Source organism: Oncorhynchus nerka, linkage group LG15 (genome assembly GCF_034236695.1).
Source record: "Oncorhynchus nerka isolate Pitt River linkage group LG15, Oner_Uvic_2.0, whole genome shotgun sequence".
Taxonomy (NCBI): Eukaryota; Metazoa; Chordata; class Actinopteri; order Salmoniformes; family Salmonidae; genus Oncorhynchus; species Oncorhynchus nerka.
Genome location: NC_088410.1, coordinates 26,608,790 through 26,629,997, shown reverse-complemented (window position 1 = coordinate 26,629,997; position 21,208 = coordinate 26,608,790). Strand labels below are relative to the sequence as shown.

The 21,208-nt window shown below is 44.3% G+C and overlaps 1 protein-coding gene across 2 annotated transcripts in view; it reads left to right on the top strand.

The window, feature by feature from the left end:
- LOC115121920 (phospholipid phosphatase-related protein type 2-like) overlaps positions 1-21,208 on the top strand; it is a 61,491-nt gene that overhangs the window by 17,863 nt on the left and 22,420 nt on the right. For both annotated transcript variants that reach the window (XM_065001401.1, XM_065001402.1), the window contains exon 5: positions 10,168-10,356. In XM_065001401.1, coding sequence (XP_064857473.1) covers positions 10,168-10,356 — 189 coding nt within the window. The remainder of the gene's footprint in view (positions 1-10,167; positions 10,357-21,208) is intronic.

The window sequence follows — 21,208 nt, the reverse complement described above, 5'->3', positions numbered from 1 at the left end:
CTTGACATATTGGAAAGAATTAACAAAAAAGCAAACTAGAATGTTATTTGGCCCTAAACAAAGAGTACACAATGGCAGAATACCACTGTGACTGACCCAAAATGAAGGAAGTCTTTGACTATGTACAGACTCGGTGAGCATAGCCTTGCTATTGAGAGAAGGCGCTGTAGGCAGACCTGGCTCTCAAGAGAAGACAGGCTATGTGCAGACTCAGTGAGCATAGCCTTGCTATTGAGAGAAGGTGCTGTAGGCAGACCTGGCTCTCAAGAGAAGACAGGCTATGTGCACACTGCCCACAAAATGAGGTAGAAACTGAGATGCACTTCCTGACTTCCTGCCAAATGTGTGACCATATTAGAGACACACATTTCCCTGAGATTACACTGACACCTTCAAGAATTAGAAAATACATCCAATTTTGATAAACTTCCATATCTATTGGGTGAAATACCACACATAGTGTGCCATCACAGCAGCATTTTTGTAATATGCCATCTGAAATATCTCTATTCCTTTGGAACTTTTGTGAGTGTAATGTTTACTGTTCATTTTTGATTGTGTATTGCACAGTGTAAACATATGTTTCCCATGCCAATAAAGCCCTTTGAATTGAATTGAGAGCCAGAGAAAATGTGTAGAAAAGGATTTGACAGATAGGATTCTGAAGAGGACATTCTAATGAAAGAAAAACATGGATTAGGAAAGAATGACGGGTGGTGAGCGAAACAAAGGAGAGAACAGAAGGAGTGTAGAGGAGTGTGTGGGCGCCAAAAGATGTATGCATGCTAATGCTTTGATCCTTCACAATCGCCATGTTTCTGTCTCTATCTCCTTTCTCTATTTCTTTACCTCCCCCTCCTGCTCCTCACCCTCCCTCTACTCTCTCTGTGTCTGTCGCTCTCTCCCCCTCTCTCCCTCTCTGTCCCTCTCTCTCTCCCTCTCTCTCCCTCTCCCGCCCTCACTCTCTCCCTCTCTCTCCCTTTCTGTCCCTCTCTCTCTCTCTCTCTCTCTCACTCTCTCTCTCCCTCCCTCCTCTCTCTCTCTCTCTCTCTCTCTCTCTCTCTCCCTCTCGCTCCCTCTCTCTTCCTCTCTGTCCCTCTCTCCCCCTCTCTCTCTCTCTCTCTCTCTCTCTCTCTCTCTCTCTCCCTCTCTTTCCCTCTCTCTCCCCCTCTCTCCCTCTCTCTCTCCCTCTCTCCCCCTCCTCTCTCCAGTGCTTCATTTGAGCCAGTTCCTACCGGAACAGTATCCGGCACCTCTCAGTTTTGGACTGTTTCGTTCTGGAACCCATTTACCAGGATCCGGTACCTCTGGTGGCATGAACAATTCAAGCTGCCTCCTCTGTAATTCTCACGCCCCCTAAAAAAGTAATGTGAAAATGTGCCTGATATTCTACGAATGGATTTGTGTTGGTCCGACCCGGGATCATGGTTTGCGCGGGCCATCGCTGTCTCCCGCAGAACCAGAATGACATTCACTTTCTATGGTCTCTCTCCCTCTCTCTGTTCTGATAGACATGAGCCTGCAAAACGTCTCTCCTTGCGTTGCACTTCATCCTGTATTTTCCTTATAGAATCACAGCCGTGCAAAGGGAGACGGAGGTGCCTCAGCAGCCCTGAACAATCTAAATACATTGTGCCAAAGTTATATGATTACTGCTGTGTGTTCAGAAAGAAGTGACATCATTTAGATTACTACATCAGGAGTAGGCCTGTCATTTAGCCACAGAGGATCAATAAGCACAGCCGCTGGAAGTAGGGGTGCTGCAACACCCCCTGAAAAAGTTGGGAGGAAAAGATCATCACAAAAGTAGTGCACTGGGCTTTTACTAGTATTAGTGGACCGATGTAGACGTCTGTAGGGCGAGCAACATTCTTTGAAGCATCTCTGCTTAGAATTAAGAACAGTATCTTGCAGGATTCAATAGTTGGAATTGTAAGAGATGTGGCCCTGTCCCATTTTTTGAAAGCAATGTTTTCACAAAAGTAAGTGCACTGGGTCTTTACTAGTGCTGTAGTAGTGAACCAACATAGACGTCTTCACAGAGAGATAGGAGTTTGGCACGAGCACGTCGGCCATCGCCATTAAGTGCACTGGGTCTTTACTAGTGCTGTAGTAGTGAACCAACATAGACGTCTTCGCAGAGAGATAGGAGTTTGGCACGAGCACGTCGGCCATCGCCATTAAGTGCACTGGGTCTTTACTAGTGCTGTAGTAGTGAACCAACATAGACGTCTTCGCAGAGAGATAGGAGTTTGGCACGAGCACGTCGGCCATCGCCATTAAGTGAACTGTGTCTTTACTAGTCCTGTAGTAGTGAACCAACATAGACGTCTTCGCAGAGAGATAGGAGTTTGGCACGAGCACGTCGGCCATCGCCATTAAGTGCACTGGGTCTTTACTAGTGCTGTAGTAGTGAACCAACATAGACGTCTTCGCAGAGAGATAGGAATTTGGCACGAGCACGTCGGCCATCGCCATTAAGTGAACTGGGTCTTTACTAGTCCTGTAGTAGTGAACCAACATAGACGTCTTCGCAGAGAGATAGGAGTTTGGCACGAGCACGTCGGCCATCGCCATTAAGTGAACTGTGCACCGGGTGAGTCAGTGAAACTGAGTAGGACTGTAATTTCCTCCTCATATTGTACAATATGTGTCTCCACCTACCGAGTCCCACTAATGATGGATTCATGACAAGGTTGTTTTTCTTGATCTCAGACTCTTGTCAGTGTCAGTATAGCCTGTCATCTCCATCATCTGTGAGGTATTAAAACAGATTCTGCTGAAGTCTCCAGTCATCTAAAATGATGTAGAGTTGCATGAAATGCGCTTATAAAAGGCACCCAAAAAATTCTGAACTCGAGGCTTCACATCGGTGCAACTTCTGCAAGCGGCTTTACTCTTCTGCTGCAGCACACACAAGCGAGGATAATGCCTGCAATGCTTTATTATAAAGGTGATTTTTATTCATGCGTCCTGGTACTTCAGAGCCCCCCAGGTCATCCCCCTCTTGGCTCACTTTTTGTTCCGGCACCAATTGACAAATGTAGCACTGCCTCTCTCCTCCTCAGACCACTTGATTTCCCTATGGCATCCTATGCAGCCCTCCATGTCCCTAACACTCATTAAGTGTTTTATCTCTTTCCCTCACTTTGGTTTTCTCCCTCATCTCTTTCAAGCCTCACTTTCTTCCTTCCCTCTGGTCCATCCATTCATTTCTATCAGGCAGCTCATCTTTCTCAACACAAGTCCCCCGTTGAGATTGTTGCCACGCACATTTCCAACACAAGGTGACAGACTGGTCCCTGTAATCTAAGAAAGTCTCTCATATGATGCATACACTCACACACACATTCACACACACACACATTCACACACCCATATACACACACACACATTCACACACCCATATACACACACACATGCGTGCGTGCACATGCAAACACTTGAGACGCTTTGATGGTTTTGACCTCTTTCAGTGCTTGAAGTGAAACTGCATGTACACTTTTAGAAAAAAAGGTGCTATCTAGAACCGAAAAGTGTTATTTGGCTGTCCATAAGAGTACACTTTGAAGAAACACTTTTTGTTCCAGGTAGAACCCTTTTGGGTTCCATGTAGAAGCCTTTCCACAGAGGATTCTACATGGAACCAAAATAATTATATCTGGAACCAAAAAGGGTTCTCCTGTTGGGACAGCCGCATAAACCCTTTTGGAACCCTTTTTTCCAAGATTTTTGTGTGTGTGTGTGTGTGTGTCTGTTTACCGCTTCATAGCCCGAGGAGGGCCATGTAGTGGCAGAAATCTAGGTCTGGGTCTTCTAATCATGTCAGAGTGTGAGAGTCACACTTGAAGGCTTGGCTGTCTTGAATAGCAGAGGAGAAGTGAGGGAAGGAGACAGGAGGAGAGGAGGAGGAGATGTGTAGGGCTTTGTAGGATCCTTGATCCTTCCCTTGTGATGTCAGACTATCTGAAGTAATGTGAAGGCTGTGCAAGAGCAGAACAATGTTTTTCAAATAGAAGGAACAGTATCTAGCATCAGAGATCACTCTTCTCAGGGATTCCCAAACTCTTTAGATACATTTTTCAAAAGCCTGGATGAATGCTGTAGTTCAATTACATCTTATTGCATACTGATCTAAACACATAATCTCTCCCTCTCCCTCTCCCTCTCTCTCTCTCTGGAACACACACATGTAGACGCTTTATTTTATAATCCATGTACAACAAAGAAACTGTCTTCCATTGTTTCTCCACTTCCTGCTCACCCGCCCCAGGACTCGTCTCCATAGGGTGCTGCCGTCATCTGAACACACACACACTGTGATATACACACACGTTTGACTTTACGGGTGACTCTTCTGCCATCTGGTGTTCTGCTGAAGCTAGGGGTCGACGTAGCACTTGTGACAGCGTCTAATGTCACCGCTTATGTACAAGCCTCACAGTGTCTAAACCCCAGGGACATTAGCTATGCTAAGCAAACACAACACCATCTTCTAACTAGTGTGCGTCCCAAATTGTACCCTATCCCACATAGTGCACTACATTTGACCTGGGCCCGTAGGGCTCTTGTCAAACGTAGTGCACTATGTAGGGCATAGGGTGCCATTTGGGATTCAGCCACTGACTCACAGGGGCTGTCTTACTGTATCTGCGTACTGACTTATTTAGTCATTTATTTATTTACCCTCAACATTAAGAGAGACACTTTAACATCTTAAATTTAAAAAAAATGTTTGGTTTTATTGAACAGATGGTGACAGAGGATGCCAGTGGGAAAGAGAGAAAGGTTGTAGCAAAGGGCAGTAGGCTGGATTTCAATCCATGCCGACAAGGTAGACGTGTGCCAGAGGTCGTGGCATTACAGCCAGACCAGCCAGGCCACTTCATTCAGTTCCACTAGTAGGAATATAGTTCATTTGAAGCATCGCTGAAGCACCGCTGCTTTGTTTGAGGAAGGAATCCATTGGCCAAGTCAAAATGGCTGCCGCAACCAAAGGCCAGCTGCCTGTAACAAACGTTATGACCCTCATCTCTGCCTGTGTGTTAATGTGAGCCTCTCTAGCGTGGACTCAGCTTGTATAAGAGCAATAAGCTTGAAATAAATATTCCTCTTATAAGACTGCCAAGTTCATTTTCCCTGCGAATGGTGCCACGAGATACAGTTTGAGCAGTAAGGCATGTGTGTTTGAAGCTTTCAAAAGAATTAAGCTGTGTAATATAATTCTGCTTTGAGTTACGTAAATGTAACGAATGTGACGCCAGTCTTGTTTTTGAGAAAATCGAGGAGCATGTTAGAGGGCAATTTGGGCCTCATTAACATAAATACAGAACAAATCAGTGAGATGATTAATGGTATGCAGTGTCACAGTGATCTCTGAGACAAGAACTGTCCTACAGGAGTTTAAACAGTGGACAGTTGTATCTGGTGGTGTTAAAGTCTCCCAAGGACTCTATGCTCCTCTATGTGAGGGAGAGTGTTCCAGTGTTAGTCTATGGAGACTGGGAGGCTGCAGTGCGTGGGTTGCTCTGTGTACTGAATGGGGACAAAAGGAGGAGAGGAAGCTGGAGAGGTCGACGTGTCCCTGTCTGTCCAAGGTGAACACCCCGCTGAGAGGAGGAGACAGAGACTGATAGTGTTAGTACACAGGTTAAATACAGAGAAAAGGCTCTAGAAACACACTTTACCAAACAGAGGACACCTTACGAACAGTTTTACTGTGGCAGTCTGTCATCAGTTCAGTAATAGAACTAGTAACATAGGACGAAAGGGGGAGGTCGTATCAAAAATGAGAAATATTTCCCCGAGGGAGAAAGTTAGCTACAGGAGTTCTTGAAAAGTGACAGACCTCCGGCGAGCCATCAAACAGCCAAAGCATCAGTACGGGACTAAGATCGGTTCCTACTACGCCGTCTGATGTGACAGGGCTTGCAAACTAAAGCGGATTACAAAGGGAAACCCAGCCGCAAGCTGCCCAGTGATGCAAGCCTACCAAACAAGCTAAATGCCTTCTATGCTCACTTCGAGACAAGCAACACTGAACTATGCATGAGAGCACCTGCTGTTCCAGACGACTGTGTGATCTCGCTCTCCGTAACCGATGTAAGTAAGACCTTTAAACAGGTTAACATTCACAAGGCTGCGGGCCAGACAGATTACCAGGACACGTACTCACGGTATGCGCTGACCAGCTGGCAAGTGTCTTTACTGACATTTTCAATCTCTCCCTGACCCAGGTTTACATGTACAGGTTTCAAGCAGACCCCCATGTTCCCTGTGCCCAAGAACACAAAGGCAAGCTGTTTAACCTGTTGCTCCTACCCTCTACTTTTTTGAAAATTTTGTTAAAAATCGCGCAACATTTCAGCGCCCTGCTACTCATGCCAGGAATATAGTACGTTCATATGGTTAGAATGTGTGGATAGGAAACCCTCGGACGTTTTTAAAACTGGTTAAATCACGACTGTGGCTATTACATAACGTGCGTTACATCGGAAAGCGCAGGAAAACCTGATCACAGAAAATGGAAATAAATATCCTTGCGCCACTTCAAGCAATTGTTAACAGTGAGCCGAATTAGATAAGACCGAGCATTCAACTCCCACAGCATCCCCATGTTGTCGAGTATCTTGTGAATTTAATCATCTTTGATTCTTGGTTGAACCGAAAGAGGGGCACCGCTTACCTCCGGTCTCCGCCCAGATCATTCCGGAAGAGCTCTCTCCTGAAATTTTTTCCAAGACGACAGCTAATGATATTTACATCGCCTACGGATGATTTTTATCGCTTATTAACGTTTACTAATACCTAAAGTAGCATTACAAACGTATTTGAAGTGTTTTGTGAAAGTTTATCATCTACTTTTTGAATTTAAAAAAATGACGTTACGTTGTGAAATCGCTGTTTTTTTGTTTATCACACAGTCTACATATAACGATATCTTGGCTTTATATGGCCCGATTTAATCAAAATAAAGACCCAATAGTGTTTATGGGACATCTAGGAGTGCCAACAAAGAAGATGGTGAAAGGTAATGACTGTTTTCTATTTTATTGTGCGGTTTGTGTAACGCCGAAATGCTAATTATTTTGTTTACGTCCCCTGCTGTGCTTTTCTGTTGTAGTGTATTGGTGCATGCTATCAGATAATAGCTTCTCATGCTGTCGCCGAAAAGCATTTTAAAAATCTGACTTGTTGCCTGGATTCACAACGAGTGTAGCTTTAATTTGATACCCTGCATGTGTATTTTAATGAACTTTTGAGTTTTAACTAATACTATTAGCATTTAGCGTAGCACATTTGCATTTCAGAATGTCCCAACTAGAGGCAAGAGGTTAAATGACGATCGCCCCGTAGAGCTCACATATGTAGCCATGAAATGCTTTTAAAGGCTGCTCATGGCTCACATCAACACCATCATCCCAGACAGTACAGAGAACAGACTGTGACTTGGGTGGCTGAAGTCTTTGACCATTTTTAGGCCCTTCCTCTGACACCACCTGGTACAGAGGTCCAAGATGACAGGGAGCTCAGCCCCAGTGATGTACTGGGCTGTACGCACTACCCTCTGAAGCACCTTGTGGTCGGATGCCGAGCTGTTGCCATACCTAGCAGTGATGCAGCCAATCATGATGCTCTTAATGGTGCAGCTGTAGAAGTTTTTGAACATCTGAGGGCACGTTACAAATCTTTTCAGCCTCCTGAGGAGGAAGAGGCGCTGTTGTGCCTTCTTCATGTCTGTGTTGGTGTGTGCGGACCATGATAATTCACCATGTAGCCACAAGGAACTTTGAACCTTCTTCATGTCTGTGTTGGTGTGTGTGGACCATGATAATTCACCATGTAGCCACCGAGGAACATTGTGCCTTCTTCATGTCTGTGTTGGTGTGTGCGACCATGATAATTCACCATGTAGCCACCGAGGAACTTTGTGCCTTCTTCATGCCAGTGTTGGTGTGTGTGGACCATGATAATTCACCATGTAGCCACCGAGGAACTTTGTGCCTTCTTCATGCCAGTGTTGGTGTGTGTGGACCATGATAATTCACCATGTAGCCACCGAGGACCTTGACCTGCTCCACTACAACCCTGTCGATGTGGATGGCGATGTGCTCAGCCCTCCGTTTCCTGTAGTCCACAATCAGCTCCTTTGTCTTGCTGACATGGAGGCAGAGGCTGAGGGAGAGGTTGTTGTCCACACTGCCAGGTCCCTGTAGGCTGTCTCATCGTCATCGGTGACCAGGCCCACCACCGTGGTGTCGTCAGCAAACTTAATGATGGTGTTGGAGTCATGCGCGGCCACGGAGTAATGGGTGAACAGGGAGTACAGGAGGGGACTAAGCATGCACCCCTAAGAGGGCCCTGTGTTGAGTGACAGCGTGGCGGATGTGTTGTTGCCGTCAGGAAATCAGGATCCAGTTGCAGAGGGAGATGTTCAGACCCAGGGTCTTGAGCTTAGTGATGAGCCTGGAGGCACTATGGTGTTGAACGCTGAGCTTTGGTCGATGGGAGAATGTCTCCTGAAAATGTTTCTCTTTATTGGTACATAATGTTTCTGAGCAGCTACATAGAGAAAGAGGGATGATCAGGATGCGGCGTGCATCCCAGAGCAGCGTATGGAGAGGAGGAGATACACGTAGCTTGATGTGTGCATCTATAAATAAACTACTGGGCTGACTGCTGCTAGATGCTTTGCCGTGTGTGTGTGTGTGTGTGTGTGTGTGTGTGTGTGTGTGTGTGTGTGTGTGTGTGTGTGTGTGTGTGTGTGTGTGTGTGTGTGTGTGTGTGTGTGTGTGTGTGTGTGTGTGTGTGTGTGTGTGTGTGTGTGTGTGTGTGTGTGTGTGTGTGTGTGTGTGTGTGTGTGTTGTCCCCAATGACTTTGCTCTTGACATGATGGTTGGAGCCCTGCAGGGATGTGCCGTTGTAGCAGAAGTATGTACACACACACTCACACAAAACCCATATTGATTCACAATGGACCCACAGTTCAAAGAGCTTTACCTCCCACAGATAGACAGCAGAGGAGAGAAAGCTCCACAGGACAATATGGATGTATGGTTATAAACAGTCTATAAATACACACACCTGCTGAGCCCACCCACACACACAGACAAGAAACACAGTCAATGAATGTGTACAATTCATTCACACATGCACATGTCCAGTGTTTCTTGAACACACACACAAACACACACACACGCAGACATATTCATGATAACGTGCTAACAGATGTTGCAGTCTCCAAATATGTTTTTGTGAATCACCTCTCGCTCTAGTGTACGGCACACTACCACTCATGCAGACAGTGCATGTGATCGACAGCACACCAGCGTCTCACACACACACACACACACATACACACACCCCCTTTCCCTCCCTCCCATGCTTGCATCCTCCTTGCTCTTCCCACCTATTTCTCTCTCTCTCTCTGCCTCTTTTCTCTCTCACACTTCCACTGTAATTTCATTTCTTTTTTTCCCCTTTACAGAACAGCAGCATCTTTCTTAATTTTCTGTTTCTTTCTTTTACCCTCATCCTTCAGACTCTGTCTCTGTCTCTCTCTCTCTCTCTCTGTCTCTCTCTCTCTCTCTCTCTCTCTCTCTCTTTCTCTCTCTTCCTCGGTCTCTGTGTATGTCTCTCTCTCTATCCTCTTAATTTTCTCTCCCTCTTTCTCTCTCTCTGTTTCTCTCTCTCATTATCTCTGTTTCTCTCTCTTCCTCGGTCTCTGTGTATTCTCTCTCTCTTGTTTCTCTCTCTCTGTTTCTCTCTCTCATTATCTCTGTTTCTCTCTCTCTCTCCGTTTCTCTCTCTGTTTCTCTCTCTGTTTCTCTCTCTCTCATTATCTCTGTTTCTCTCTCTCTGTTTCTCTCTCTCTCATTATCTCTGTTTCTCTCTCTCTGTTTCGCTCTTTCTCCTTCTGTTTCTCTCTCTATCTATCTGTCTATCTCTCTCTCTCTCTCTCTGTCCTCTTTTGCTCTCTTTCATTCTACACACTCCGGAAGCATATGTCACCACGGTCAAAAAGGAATCGCCTCCTTCTCCTCTCTCCTTTTTCTCATCAATAGCTTCTTTTTGTTTTCCCATCCACCTTACTATCCTTCGGTTCTCTTCTGTTCTCTTCGGTTCTCTTCCCTTCTTTCTAAACCTAGAACCATGTTCTATTTCCAGCTGGTGATCATGGCTGGGACGGTTCTCCTGGCGTACTACTTTGAGTACACAGACACGTTCCCCGTTCACGTCCAAGGGTTCTTCTGTTTCGACAAGACGTTCTCCAAACCGTACCCCGGACCCGAGGACGACAGCAAGGCGCCGCCGGCACTTGTCTACTCTCTGGTCACCGCTATCCCTACTGTCACGGTAAGACTGGACTGGAGTAGCCTACAGACACACACACACACACCTGGCGTAGCGTCACACACGTGGTGTTTGGATGGAGTTGTGTGGGTGTGCATCCATGTGTTACTAACATTCTTTGGAGGAATAATGCATATATTTGTTGTATCTATTGAACTCAATGTGTGCAGCATACACTTTATGTTGAGCAAGTTGTGTGTCAGGGGGTATGCAGCATGTGTCAGTGGGTATGCAGCATGTATGTCAGTGGGTATGCAGCATGTATGTCAGTGAGTATGCAGCATGTATGTCAGTGAGTATGCAGAATGTGTGTCAGTGAGTATGCAGCATGTGTGTCAGTGAGTATGCAGCATGTGTCAGTGAGTATGCAGCATGTGTCAGTGAGTATGCAGAATGTGTGTCAGTGAGTATGCAGCATGTGTCAGTGAGTATGCAGCATGTGTGTCAGTGAGTATGCAGCATGTGTGTCAGTGAGTATGCAGCATGTGTGTCAGTGAGTATGCAGAATGTGTCAGTGAGTATGCAGAATGTGTGTCAGTGAGTATGCAGAATGTGTGTCAGTGAGTATGCAGCATGTGTCAGTGAGTATGCAGCATGTATGTCAGTGGGTATGCAGCATGTATGTCAGTGAGTGTGCAGAATGTGTGTCAGTGAGAATGTAGCATGTGTGTCAGTGAGTATGCAGCCTGTGTGTCAGTGAGTATGCAGCATGTGTCAGTGAGTATGCAGAATGTGTGTCAGTGAGTATGCAGCATGTGTGTCAGTGAGTATGCAGCATATGTCAGTGAGTATGCAGCATGTGTGTCAGTGAGTATGCAGAATGTGTGTCAGTGAGTATGCAGAATGTGTGTCAGTGGGTATGCAGCATGTGTGTCAGTGGGTATGCAGCATGTGTCAGTGAGTATGCAGAATGTGTGTATATAATATAATATCAGAGGTTTCTTCCCACACAGACTGACATACATATGCTTTCAAATGAAATTGAATTTGTCAAATGCTTCATAAACATCAGGTGTAGACTACCAGGGAAATGCTTACTTATGGGCCCTTTTCCAACAATGCAGAGTTAAAGATAAATATATATATATATAAGATATATTTTCTTATATACAAATATATATACAGTATATACAAATAGTGACATGTGGAATAAATACACAGTGAATAGCGAATGACAATAATGAGTCAAAATAATAATGTCTATATACAGGGAGTAGCAGCAGCGAGTCGATGTGCAGGAATACGAGGTAACTGAGGTAGATATGTACATATAGGGAGGGGTAAAGTGACTAGGCAACAGGATAGATAATAGACAGTAGCAGCATCATATGTGGTGAGTGTGTGTGTGTGTGTGTGTGTGTGTGTGTGTGTGGCGTCAGCGTGCATGGTATGTGTGTGTGTTCCCATGGGATGTCAATGCATTCACATATCTACAGTGTGCGTGGATGAGTATTAGACACTACAGTACATTATAGTATAAATTATACATTGTACGAGTAGAAGTGAACCCCATAGACAGAGCTGACCCTTGACCTTCCCCTCCAGGCTGGTCTCTATGCTCTACTTCAGTCCACTCCTATCACTTCATTAAGGCTTTAGCTCTGAGCCCAGTACATTAAGGGTTTGATATTAACAGTGGTGGACTGTGGCTGAGTGTTGCAGGGGTGGGCAAGGGACTGGACACGCGCCTTACTGCTTATTGAAGCCATAAGTTGCACTGAAACTGGAACTTCTGCAATCTCTGGCTTTGGACATTAGATTGTATGTACACTGAACAATAATATAAACGCAACGCATGTAAAGTGTTGGTCCCATGTTTCATGAGCTAAAATAAAAATACCCATCACCACAAAAAGCTTATTTCTGTCTATTTTTGGGCACAAATTTGTGTACATCCCTGTTAGTGAGCATTTCTCCTTTGCCAAGATAATCCATCCACCTGACAGGTGTGGCATAACAAGAAGCTGATTAAACAGCATGACATTCACAGGTGCACCTTGTGCTTGGGACAATAAAAGGTCACTCTAAAATGTGCAGTATTGTCACACAACACAATGCCCCAGATTTCCCAAGTTTTGAGGGAGCGTGCAATTGGCATGTTGACTGCAGGAATGTCCACCAGAGCTGTTGCCAGATAATTTCTCTACCATAAGCCGCCTCCAACGTTGTGCTAGAGAATTTGGCATAATCTACAGAGAACAAACACATTTGCATTTTATCGATGACAATCTGAATGCTCAGAGATACCGGGACCGCCATCACCTCATGTTTCAGCATGATAATGCACTGCCTCATGTCACGAGGACCTGTACACAATTCTTAGAAGCTGAAAATGCCCCAGTTCTTCCATGGCCTGTATACTCACCAGACATGTCACCCATTGAGCATGTTCGGGATGCTCTGGATCAACATGTACGAAAGCGTGTTCCAGTTCCCGCCGATATCCAGCCATTGAAGAGGAGTGGGACAACATTCCACAGGCCACAATCAACAGCCTGATCAACTCTATGAGAAGGAGATGTGCTGCGCTGCATGAGGCAAACGGTGGTCACACCAGATACTGACTGGTTTTCTGATCCACGACCCTAACTTTTTTTAAGGTATCTGTGACTAACAGATGACTAACTATGAATATCTGCATTGCCAAGCCATGTGAAATTCATAGATTAGGGCCTATTCAATTTATTTCAATTGACTGATTCCCTTATATGAACTGTAACTCAGTAAAATCTTTGAAATTGTTGCATGATGCGTTTATATTTTTGTTCAGTATAAATGGATAGATGGGTGGGTGGGTGGGTGGGTGTGTTTGTGCTTGTCTATGTGGAGATGACAGTATTTGTGAGAGACAGTGAATCTGTACAGCATGTTAAGTGTGTTTTACTGTATATGTGCATCCATGCAAGTGTGTGTGCGCAACTACCTGCTTGCGTGTGTGGGAATACGTGTCTGCCTCTATCTATCCGTATACGAGAGAGAACATCTCTGCACATCACAGGGCTCTGTAGTCTGGTGTGTGTGGGCGGACAGCAGGCAGCTATAGCATCCTTCACTTCCAGCTACGGAAATGGGTTACATTCTGTGTGACGGATACATCTCACCACCAGTGTGTGTGTGTGTGTGTGTGTGCAGGTGTGCAGGTGTGTGTATGCAGGTGTGTGTGTGTGTGTGTGGAGGATCTACACATTATGAGAGCCATTGGGAATGCCAAGGCTAAGTGGGGCACAATTCTGGCCAACACACACACACACACACACCACTCAGCCTCTAGTAGTAATTACAGTAGCCATCTACATGGCAACACTGCAGTTGGAAGCACTACTTATACCATATCTGGACTGTAAGCCCCGGTGGCTAATTACATGTGTGTGTGTCTGTGTGAGTGTGTGTGTGTGTGTGTGTGTGTGTGTGTGTGTGTGTGTGTGTGTGTGTGTGTGTGTGTGTGTGTATTGTGTTGTATGTGACAAGCCACCCCTGGACCTACACAATGAGAGGGTTGAGTTACAAGCACTTACCAGTTTAACATTTGAATTGATCGTCTGCTCAACAGTATTAACGTTTGGTCATGTTAGCCATGTATAGAATGTGGAAGTAGTCTGGCTGGTGTAGTGGTAATGCCGCAGCCTCCAGTACACGTCTACGGTGTCGGCATACAGTAGGTTTAAACCCCGGCCTACTGCCTTTTGACACGACGTCTATCTTTCCACGCTGTTATCCTCGTTGTCTGTTCAATAAAGTCTGAAAATACCCTACATATAATACACGTGCCCTATAGGAGGGGACGTGGTGAATGGGAACTCAGCTTGAAGTTGAAGAGCTATTTTAGAAACTTTGTAAATATCTGGGTCACACACACACACCCGCACACATACCTAATGCTAAATACTGGTGCCCTGAAGAGCTGTTCTCTGTTCTGCTGCTAAGCCCTTGGAACATTATGGAGAGGGAGAGAGGGCGAGGTAGCGAAAGGAGAAAAAGAGAGAGACAGTAGAGAGGAAAGGGGGAAGACAGAGAGAAGAGGGGAAGACTGGGAGAGAAAGAGGAGAAGGATAGAGAGCAGAGAGAGAGAGGGAGTTTAGAGGGTGATATAAAGAGAAAAGAGACTAGAGGGGGAGGAAAGAAGAAAGTAGGAAAGAGGAAGAACGACAGAGAATGATAGAGGGGGAGGGAGAGAGAAAGAGAGCAAGAGAGAAAGAGAGGCTTGTTGTTTGTGTGTTTGTGTTGCCTGTCAGTCAAGCCGTAGGAAGTCCCCTTCTCCTCCTGAATTATGGAATGGATCCTGACAGGCAGATAGAGCTGCTGCTGCTGATAACCATACATAGATTGTGTCCCAAATGGCACCCTATTCCATATATAGTGCACTACTTTTATATAGTGCACTACTTTTGGTATGGGCCCTGGGCAAAAGTAGTGCACTATATATGTCGGGAAAAGGGTGACATTTAGGACGCAGCCAGAGGACAGAGGATAGTGGTGGTGTCACATCAACACCCTTCCCCTCTGTCTCGGTCCCACTGAATGGGACCTGGATATTGAGATTGGTTCCTCCCAATATAAAGAAAAATAGGTGAGAGAGAGTAGACTACCCTCTGTCTGTCTGTCTGTCTGTCTGTCTGTCTGTCTGTCTGTCTGTCTGTCTGTCTGTCTGTCTGTCTGTCTGTCTGTCTGTCTGTCTGTCTGTCTGTCTGTCTGTCTGTCTGTCTGTCTGTCTGTCTGTCTGTCTGTCTGTCTGTCTGTCTGTGTCTCTATCTGTGTCTCTGTCTGTGTGTCTTTGTCCAACTAAACAGGATTTTGTTGAACTGCGAGGAGAAAAAAATAGGGATAGAAAGAGAGGGAAGGACAGAAAGAGAGAGGGAGATCATATGAAATGGAATAGAAAGAGAGAGGGAGATCATATGAAATGGAGTAGAAAGAGAGAGGGAGATCATATGAAATGGAGTAGAAAGAGAGAGGGAGATCATATGAAATGGAATAGAAAGAGAGAGGGAGATCATATGAAATGGAATAGAAAAAGAGGGAGATTTGAAATGGAGTAGAAAGAGAGGGAGATCATATGAAATGGAGTAGAAAGAGAGAGGGAGATCATATGAAATGGAGTAGAAAGAGAGAGGAAAATCATATGAAATGGAATAGAAAGAGAGAGGGAGATCATATGAAATGGAGTAGAAAGAGAGAGGGAGATCATATGAAATGGAATAGAAAGAGAGAGGGAGATCATATGAAATGGAGTAGAAAGAGAGAGGGAGATCATATGAAATGGAATAGAAAGAGAGAGGGAGATAATATGAAATGGAATAGAAAGAGAGAGGGAGATCATATGAAATGGAGTAGAAAGAGAGAGGGAGATCATATGAAATGGAGTAGAAAGAGAGAGATGGAAGGGGAGAAATGGTCTGGACTATAACCTAGATTCTCCACAAAGCGACCGGGAAGTCTGCCCAGGCAGGAATGAAAGAGAGAATAAAAGAAGGATGAGAGAGAAGGAAGAGCAAGAGAGAGTGTGGGTAGGAAGCTAAATCGTCATGGTAACACTAGGACTGGTTTGTGAGACTCTATGCCATGTACAGTTGAAGTCGGAAGTTTACATAGACCTTAGCCAAACGCATTTAAACTCAGTTTTTCACAATTTCTATCATTTAATCTTGTAAAAATTCCCTGTCTTAGGTCAGTTAGGATCACCACTTTATTTTAAGAATGTGAAATGTCAAAATAATATTAGACAGAATGATTTATTTGGGCTTATATTTCTTCCATCACATTCCCAGTGGGTCAGAAATGTACATACACTCAAATAGTATTTGGTAGCATTGCCTTTAAATTGTTTAACTTGGGTCAAACGTTTCGGGTAGAATTCCACAAGTTTTCCACAATAAGTTGGGTGAATTTTGGCCCATTCCTCCTGACAGAGCTGGTGTAACTGAGTCAGGTTTGTAGGCCTCCTTGCTTGAACACACTTTTTCAGTTCTGCCCACAAATTTTCTATAGGATTGCGGTCAGGGCTATACCTTGACTTTGTTGTCCTTAAGCCATTTTGCCACAACTTTGGAAGTATGCTTGAGGTCATTGACCCATTTGCAAACAAGCTTTAATTTCCTGACTGATGTCTTGAGATGTTGCTTCAGTATATCCACTTAATTTTCGTTCTCATGATGCCATGTATATTGTGAAGTGCACCAGTCCCTCCTGCAGCAAAGCACCCCCACAACATGATGCTGCCACCCCCATGCTTCACGGTTGGGATGGTGTTCTTCGGCTTGCAAGCCTCCCCCTTTTTCCTCCAAACATAACGATGGTCATTATGGCCAAACAGTTCTATTTTTGTTTCATCAGACCAGAGGACATTTCTCCAAAAAGTACGATCTTTGTCCCCATGTGCAGTTGCAAACTGTAGTCTGGCTTTTTTTGTGGTGATTTTGGAGCAGTGGCTTCTTCCTTGCTGAGCGGCCTTTCAGGTTATGCCGATATAGGACTTGTTTTACTGTGGATATAAATACTTTCCTCCAGCATCTTCACAAGGTCCTTTGCTGGAGTTCTGGGATTGATTTGCACTTTTTGCACCAAAGTACGTTCATCTCTAGGAGACAGAACGCGTCTCCTTCCTGAGCGGTATGACGGCTGCGTGGTCCCATGGTGTTTATACTTGCGTACTATTGTTTGTACAGATGAACGTGGTACCTTCAGGTGTTTGTAAATTGCTCCCAAGGATGAACCAGACTTGTGCAGGTCTACATTTTTTTTCTGAGGTCTTGGCTGATTTCTTTTGATTTTCCAATGATGTCAAGCAAATAAGCACTGAGTTTGAAGGTAGGCCTTGAAATACATCCACTGGTACACCTCCAATTGACTCAAATGATGTCAATTAGCCTTAATCAGAAGCTTCTAAAGCCATGACATCATTTTTGGGAATTTTCCAAGCTGTTTAAAGGCACAGTAAACTTAGTGTACGTAAACTTCTGACCAACTGGAATTGTGATACAGTGAATTATAGGGGCGGCAGGGTAGCCTAGAGGGGTAGCCTAGAGGTTAGAGCGTTGGACTAGTAACCGAAAGGTTGCAAGTTCAAATCCCCGAGCTGAAAAGGTACAAATCTGTCGTTCTGCCTCTGAACAGGCAGTTAACCCACTGTTCCTAGGCTGTCATTGAAAACAAGAATTTGCCTAGTAAATAAAGGTAAAAAAAATAAAAAATAAATTAATTTTTTTAAAGTGAAATAATCTGTCTGTAAACAATTGTGGGAAAAATGACTTGTGTCATGCACAAAGTAGATGTCCTAACCGACTTGCCAAAACTATAGTTTGTTAACAAGACATTTGTGGGGTGGTTCAAAAACTAGTTTTAATTACTCCAGTCTAAGTGAATGTAAACTTCTGACTTCAACTGTATGTTATTACAAACGTTTTTATATAGAATATATAAGGCACTAACTGTATGCATCGGGACCCCATCACACACACGCACGCACGCACGCACACACACACACACACACACACACACACACGCATGCATGTGTATACCGTGAGATGACGATGTGTAACGAACAATAGGGAAATATCAAATCAAAGTTCATTGTTGTCACTTGCATAGGTTTGCAGATGCTAATAATAACTAGCAATACAAAACAATATGCACAGAATCCCAAAAAGTACAGGTTTGTGTCAAGAACTGCAGCGCTACTGGGTTTTTCACACTCAACAGTTTCCTGTGTGTATCAAAAATGGTCCACCACCCAAAGGACATCCAGCCAACTTGACACAACTGTGGGAAGCATTGGAGTCAACATGGGCCAGCATCCCTGTGGAACACTTTGTTTACATTTATTTTATTTATTTATTTATTTTGGCATGGGTGTGTGCTATACCACTGCTTATAGTGGTATATGTGTTGATCTGTTCTAAGTTAAGTATATCTATAAGGAAAATAAGATGTGTCAAATAAATGACACCCAGCTTTGGATTTGGTTTGATGACTTGCTAGCTAGGTGGCTACATGTCAAGATCAAGCTTCTAGGTTACAGCAGAGACATTCAATCCCTTCCTGGATCAAGGTCCCTGTTGCCTAAATTGTTTGGTGCGTTAAAAAAACAGATATAATAATAATTTGGGTTGAAATAGCACCCCTTGTGTGCACCTCCGGTAATACCGTATGCTCCGGTATGGTACAGAAACGGTACGACGGTATGAATATCTGCATACCGCCCAACCCTACCGCTGCCCATCATCATTATCTTATAAAATCATTATAAAATCTCTATATCACTTATTAACCTCTCCCCTCGTCTCTCCATCCTCCATTCTCCTCCTCTATTGTAAACGGCTGTGACTCCTGAACACGCTCCACTGTTGGACATGAGAAAGCTCTTCTGCTCCACTTACCAACCGTGAGATTTGACAGATCTACCAGCAGTCACAAGCACCAACACACACACACTCACTCACACACTGATACAGTATACACACACACACAGTTCACACATAGACTCTCTCTCTCTCTCTCTCTCTCTCACACACACACACACACACACACACACACACACACACACACAAACACATATACACACTTCAAAGGAAAACACAGCAATGTGATCCTCTCTGAAGGAGAAGACAGCCAGTATCAGTCATCGTTGGTCACCCTCATCTATCATCTTCTCTCTCTCTCTGTCTCCCCCCTCTCTCTCTCTCTCTCTGTCTGTCTCTCTCTCTCTCCTCCCTCATTTTTCTTCATCTTCATCTCTCTCTCTGTCTCTGTCTCTCTCCTCCCTCATTTTTCTTCATCTTCATCTCTCTCTCTCTGTCTCTGTCTCTCTCTCTCTCCTCCCTCATTTTTCTTCATCTTCATCTCTCTCTCTATCTCCCTCTCATTTCCTCCATCCCTTCCTGCTACTCTTGAAAGTCAGCAGGAAGGAGCAGGTCCATCTTGGGTTCATTTGATCTGTTCTAACTAGTGTTTCACATCTGTCTGTCAGTCCTCTCTTCACTTCTCATCTTCTGATCTAAAGCTCCACGTTGGAGTCCAGCAGTGTCTCCGAGTGTCACAGACAGCAGAATACCAGTATTTGTAGGTTCTACTCCTCTGTGAGTGCCAGTTATGTAAACTCATTGTCACCAGTATGTATGTCTTGTGGCAGCAGCCGTTCACATGAATCCACAAAGGGCCCAACATTGCAAGCAAACCTCAGTGTGTGTGTGTCTGTGCGTATTCATGCCCATAGGCCTGTGCAGCGGTGTGTTTGTGTGTGTATGCCTGGTACTGTATGTGTGTGTGTGTCGTGTGTGTGTGTGTGTGTGTGTGTATGTGTGTGTGTACTTGTGCATGTTAATAATGTAAAGGCTCCTGGTTAGAGGATGTGCCATAGCTGACTGTTTAAAATGTGTTATTATGTATAAATGATGTTTCCCCTCCCTTTATACTGCTGTAGTAGAACACTGGTATCTCACCTGTAAAAAGACACACACTACAGACTAACACTAAACACTAACCATCACCACTAACATGAGGCCTAGAGGCTAACACTGAACCAAACGTGGTGAATGCTCAGTCACTTAACATGTGTTGTGTGTGTTAATATTGAAGTGAGGCCTGTGTGAAGTCCATTACAGTCCATTATAAGACGGGTAGCGATGTTGGTTCTGTTAATTAGGGTTGCCATATTGGGTTGATTTCAAGCCTCGACTCATCTAATGGGTTTCCATTGAGTTGTATTGATGTTTGACGGTACACTAGAATCGCGCCTGTGGTGAGATCCTGAGGTTACAGGGTTTTCCTCCAACTGTGCATCCAGTCCCTGTCGGGAATCAGAATCCATATTTGGATTAAAAGGTTCAAAGTGCAACAGAGTAGGAGCACAAGAGAGCACAATGACATTACACATAACCCCCACTCCACATCCAAACAAATAGACCCCGTGTTCACAAAAGGTTTTACACCATAGCTGTTTTACACCATAGCTGTTTTACACCATAGCTGTTTTACACCATAGCTGTTTTACACCATAGCTGTTTTACACCATAGCTGTTCTACACCATAGCTGTTCTACACCATAGCTGTTTTACACCATAGCTGTTCTACACCATAGCTGTTTTACACCATAACTGTTTTACACCATAACTGTTTTACACCATAGCGGTTTTACACCATAGCTGTTTTACACCATAGCTGTTTTACACCATAGCTGTTTTACACCATAACTGTTTTACACCATAGCTGTTTTACACCATAACTGTTTTACACCATAACTGTTTTACACCATAGCTGTTTTACACCATAGCTGTTTTACACCATAACTGTTTTACACCATAACTGTTTTACACCATAGCTGTTTTACACCATAGCTGTTTTACACCATAGCGGTTTTACACCATAGCTGTTTTACACCATAACTGTTTTACACCATAGCTGTTTTACACCATAACTGTTTTACACCATAGCTGTTTTACACCATAGCTGTTTTACACCATAGCTGTTTTACACCATAGCGGTTTTACACCATAGCTGTTTTACACCATAGCTGTTTTACACCATAGCTGTTTTACACCATAGCTGTTCTACACCATAACTGTTTTACACCATAGCTGTTTTACACCATAACTGTTCTACACCATAGCGGTTTTACACCATAGCTGTTTTACACCATAGCTGTTTTACACCATAGCTGTTTTACACCATAGCTGTTTTACACCATAACTGTTTTACACCATAGCTGTTTTACACCATAGCTGTTCTACACCATAGCTGTTCTCCATTTACCTCTCTGTTTCCCATAGTTATACCGCTGTCCTCACATCCCTGCTTCACCACTCACTTCCTCACATCCCTGCTTCACCACTCACTTCCTCACATCCCTGCTTCCCCACTCACT